The 5,247-nt window shown below is 35.9% G+C and overlaps 1 protein-coding gene across 1 annotated transcript; it reads right to left on the bottom strand.

Annotated features, from left to right (window-relative positions):
• Positions 1 to 242: 242 nt before the first annotated feature.
• Positions 243 to 1,502, bottom strand: LOC110931845. Its single transcript, XM_022175218.1, has 2 exons — positions 1,495 to 1,502; positions 243 to 1,410 (listed from the first exon to the last, which is right to left on the bottom strand). Exons 1-2 carry the CDS (start codon positions 1,500 to 1,502, stop codon positions 243 to 245), a joined length of 1,176 nt encoding a protein of 391 aa, XP_022030910.1.
• Between the last annotated feature and the right edge of the window lie 3,745 nt (positions 1,503 to 5,247).

The following is a 5,247-nucleotide window of genomic DNA, read 5'->3' as shown; positions in this document are numbered from 1 at the left end:
ATGTAGCTCCTATTATCTCTTGGCTCTATGAGAAAAGTGAAATTCTGCTTAAATACATGATTTAAAGAAATTATTACTTTATTATTACAGATTTTAGCTATTTTTTATTAAATATTACAGTCACATTATTTTTTTTGACCGGCAAAAACACTTTATATATATATATATATATATATATAAAGAGCCAGCAAGGAGCTGAGAATAAACATACAAGCAGAAAACGAAAAAACAAAGAAAAACCGTTACATCAAGTCAACAACATCGAACTTATCCCAGTTCTCCCAAGAGAGCTTTTTGAGCTTCGATCGGTTGCAAATCCACAAGAACGTGTCCTCCTTAACGAGATCGACCGACTGCCGAATAGGGATAAACTTGCCTTCAAAAACCTTGGCGTTTCTGGCGCTCCAAATTCTCCAGACCATGGCAGCAACTATCATCTGCACCAATTTTTTCCACACCCTTCCACCCGGTGTCTCTTTAATGTATGAAACAAGAGCCGACAAGGAAGCGCAATGAAGAGGAAACTTTAGCCGAACCCAAGACAACACGTTCCACCATAAACTTCTGGCCCAAAGACAATTGAAGAAAATGTGGTCCGGGTGCTCGGCATTTATTCCACATCGAGGACAGGAGACGTCTGGCACCGATATACCCCTATGATCTAAGCCAACCTTAGACGCAACTTTGCCGAGCAAAGCTCTCCACATCAGCAACTTCACTTTAGGGGGGGACCAAATATTCCAATCAAACAACGAAGTGCTGCTTGAATCAGTCCCCAAAGACCCTTCAATGTCGATACGCACTTGCTTCACCGAAAAGGTTTTGTCTTTATTAGAACGCCATGACCAGCAACCATCCTTCAATATAAGATTATCGCCGATGATTATGCCCATCTTCTCTAAAACCTGTTTCATGCCACCAATATCCTTCCAAACCCCGGGGACCGATATTTTAATTGGAATTAACTGATCACCTGAATTATTCTTGTGAATCCCCGCAATGACTTCGGCCCATAATTGATTTGGGTTCGATTTAAACCTCCACCACCATTTAGTTAGCATCGCGAGGTTAAAATCTCTTATTCTCCCGATCCCCAAACCGCCCGCCTTCTTAGAACTCAACATAAAATCCCAACGGGCCCATCTAAGTTTCTTTTTCGTATCAGTTATCCCCCAAAGAAAGTCCTTTCTAATCCTGTCAATCTTGTTAACGATACTCTTCGGGGCGTAGAAAAGAGATAAGTAATAAGACGGGATACTTCCCAGAACCGACTTCAGAAGGGTCAGTCTTCCAGCAAACGAGAGGTGCCTCACTTTCCATTTAGAAAGTCTCGCCTTTACTTTATCGACAACCGGATAATTATTGAAAGAAATTACCTTGATTTTTTTAACCGAAAGTTTCTTTGAACTCCTGTTATATATATGAAACTTAAGATTAAAATCTTTCTCTCTCAAACCTAGGTGTTTAAATACTTCGTTTTTGCTAATGTACTACCATCCCATTGGTAATAAATTACCTTAATACTAATAACCTTCGTAACTACATTGAAACATAAAAGATAATTACTTAATATTTGGTTACCTAGCTCTAGAGGTCGTGAAATTTCTGAACAAGATTCAGCAGGTCCTGCATAGTAATTTTTGCACCCTTAAGACTCTCTCCGTCTTTAGTATGATCAGTTTTGCTATTCAAAAGTGGGATGCGACATAATTTGTTACACATGTACCTGCCAGTTGTATGTAAGTGACTGTTTTAAAATTAATTATCAAACATTTTTATGTTGCTGCACAGAGACACACTAAGGGGGCCTCGCGGAATGCTTTGGAATTGGAATTGTAATTTGTATAGGAATTAGAATTTAAAGGAATTGGATTTGGAATTTAAACATTCCAATTGGAATTGGAAATTGTTGGAATTGGAATCTCAATTCTAGTTTTTGTTGTATTTGGTGTCAAAGGAATTGGAATCCATCACCCTCGGCACCCACAACCACCAGTTCGGGTCGAAACGGTACGGGTCGAAACGGTTCTAGTCGAAACGGTTCGAGTCGAAACATTACTGGTCGAAACGGTACAGGTCGAAACGATTCGCGTCGAAACGGTTTGGGTCGAAACGATACGGGTCGAAACGGTTCGCGTAGAAACGGTTCGATTCGAAATCGTTTAGGTCAAAACGGCTCGCGTCAAAACGGTACGCTTCGAAACGGTTGGTGTCGAAACGGTTTGGGTCGAAACGGTATGGGTCGAAACGGTATGGGTCGAAACAGTACGGGTCGAAAAGATTCGCGATGAAACAGTTCGATTCGAAACAGTACAGGTCGAAAAGGTACGGGTCAAAACGGTTCGGTTCAAAACGGTACCGGTCGAAATGGTACGGGTCGAAATGGTTCGCGCCGAAACAGTTCGGGCCGAAACGATTCGGGTCAAAACGGTACGCGTCGAAAACATATGGGTCAAAACGGTTCGATTCCAAATGGTACGGGTCGAAACAGTTCAATGGTTCGCATCGAAACGGTTCGATTCGAAACGGTTCGGGTCGAAACGGTTCGGGTCAAATGGTTCGGGTCGAAACGGTATGGGTCGAAACGGTCCGCATCGAAACGGTTCGCGTCTAAACGGTTCACGTCGAAATTGTTCGCGTCGAATCGGTTCGGATTGAAACAAGTATGGGGCGAAACGATTCGGATCGAAACGGTATGGGTTGAAATGGTGCGGGTCGAAACTGTCGAAGATTCTAATGAATTACTTTAATTCCATCACATATAGGAAGGATTTTGAATTCCTTTAGTTTAAGGAATTTGTAGGAATTCATGCCTAATTCCAATTTCATTGTCAGCCAAACACATGAAGATTAGAATTGGGATTCCAATTCCATCAAATTTTGTGAACCAAACATCTTAATAGATGAAAAATGCAATTCCAATTCCCTTAAATTTCATTAAATTCCTGCGAACCAAAGGCCTCCTAAGATAATCAAGGGAAATTGAAATATCATTATAAACTTCAAATAAAAAGTTGATTTTATCTAAGTAGGATGAAAACGAATCTTAACCTTTCATTTTTCAAATTAATAGTTAAGATGAAATGTAGGAAAAAAGAGGAGTGTAAGGGTATCTTTGAAAAATCCTATTTATTGACTTTCTCACTCCACATGCAAGGCACATGCATATTAGATCCTCGTTTTTTAAATGTTCATAACTTTTTTATACGACATTATTTTTTCATAAAAATTTCACCATAAAATCGAGCGTCTTTTTATCTTTAATTTGAGTACCATATTAATATATAAAATATAACAACTAAAAAAACCCACAAAAATTTTTTGTATTCCTAAGTTGTATAGCTTTTTTTTTTTTTTTTTTTGGCTGGATTTTTGTACTACATTTTTGTGCTGAATTTTTTGTATTAATTTTTTTTTGTGCTGGATTTTTTGTACTAGATTTTTTTTCTGCTGGATTTTTTTTGCTATATTTTTTTGTACTTGATTTTTTGTGCTAAATTTTTTTGTACTAGATTTTTTTTTGTATTTTTTGAAAAAACAAAAAGAGTGTCACATGTCATCTTCACATTCCTACTTATAAGCACCAAGATGTTTTAGTACCAAAATGCCATTCCTTACTACATATAAGGAATGCCACAAGGCATAATCACGATTATTCTAAAGCTACTTTGGCAAAACCCACTTTTTAGTAGATCCTTTCCTATATATATATATATATATATATATATATATAGAGTTACATATTAACATATTAATATTGTGTTGTTACATATTAACACTTCGTTGTTTACACATCAGCACAACACTCTGTGTTACATATTAACATTTTATTTCACTATGTTTTTAGATTAAGTGTATAGTTTATTGTATCCCCTCTTGCACTCTTTTTATATATATAGAGAGAGAGAGAGAAGGGACGAATATATTAAAAAACTCATTTAAGTTGACTATATCCTAAAATCCCTATGCAATATACCATTTTTTATAAAAAATTCACAACATATAATACACATTTTTACAAGCGTTTTGAGTAAAAAACAAAAAAGAAAATCCAAAAGGCGCTGGTTGTTTTTTTATATGAGTTATATAAAAAGTAATTAGTTTTTTTTTAACGTAACAGGTAACAACATTTTTTTCGTTAACTAACGCATAGGTTACATCCATAATACTGAATGTTACATAGATGTTAGATAGGGGTTTGTAGGATATTTAACTCAATGGGTTTTCAATTTATCTTTCTCCTATATATATAGGGTAAAGTTATCTTGGACCTACAAAAGAACATATGATTTCAAAAGCCAAAACATGCTACTGAGATCCTATAAATAATCAAATTTTGATATACATCTTCGTCCAAAAATAGTGAATCTTGAACACTAACAGAACATTTGTTTAAAGACTTCAAAGATCCGTCGAAGACATGGAACCATTGTTGAAGAAGAAGGAAAGTCTATTTATGGCCAAAGCCATGTTGAAGAAGACCAAACATATATGTTTTGGCAAGAACAGATGTGTGGATAAAGCAAACAAAGGTTTAAAGAACAACACTTTCAATGTAACAGTGTTTGTCCAAATAGTTGTTAGAAGTATTAGAACATTTATTATATTCCATCAGATGTTTCTAACATATGTGGAATCCTTTTTGTTAGAAATTTTAGATGTCGTTATCAGGATGATGTCAACCCTGATTGCCAACTGACTGTACTTTATATAAATAGATCTAACATATTAGAGATCTATTTTATCGCATCACACACATTCCTTTTGTATAAACAATCCAAGTGAGTGGTCAAGCTAAGGGTGAGTTTGTATAATCATTCTTGTTGTGACACTTGTGCTTGTAATCATTGTAAACGATTTAGTTATCAATGAAACAATGTTATTTAATCCCAATGTTTGTTTGTTTATGTTTGACATTTCGCATGTTTTGATTTTTGTTCAATTTCAAACTTTATATCACTTTCTGGAGAGTTATACGCAAACCGATGCATAAACGTAATCAGTTTAACACGACAAACACTCCGGAACATCAATTTATGCTTAACATACCTTAAATAACCTTTACATAACTTAGAAATAAGTTTTGAAGGCTTTGGTATGGCAAAATCAAGTTTATTTGCTTACAGGGACTAAATTCGACAAACTGCGAAAATGTGCGGATTCGTACTGTGACGGACATACCGGAACATGATCATAAGTTAAACATACCACAAATATCCTTTACGTAGCTTAGAAATAGGCTCTGAA

This window comes from Helianthus annuus, chromosome 3 (assembly GCF_002127325.2).
Source record: "Helianthus annuus cultivar XRQ/B chromosome 3, HanXRQr2.0-SUNRISE, whole genome shotgun sequence".
Lineage (NCBI taxonomy): Eukaryota > Viridiplantae > Streptophyta > Magnoliopsida > Asterales > Asteraceae > Helianthus > Helianthus annuus.
The sequence above is the reverse complement of the archived record's forward strand: the minus strand, read 5'-3'. Positions and strand labels throughout refer to the sequence as shown.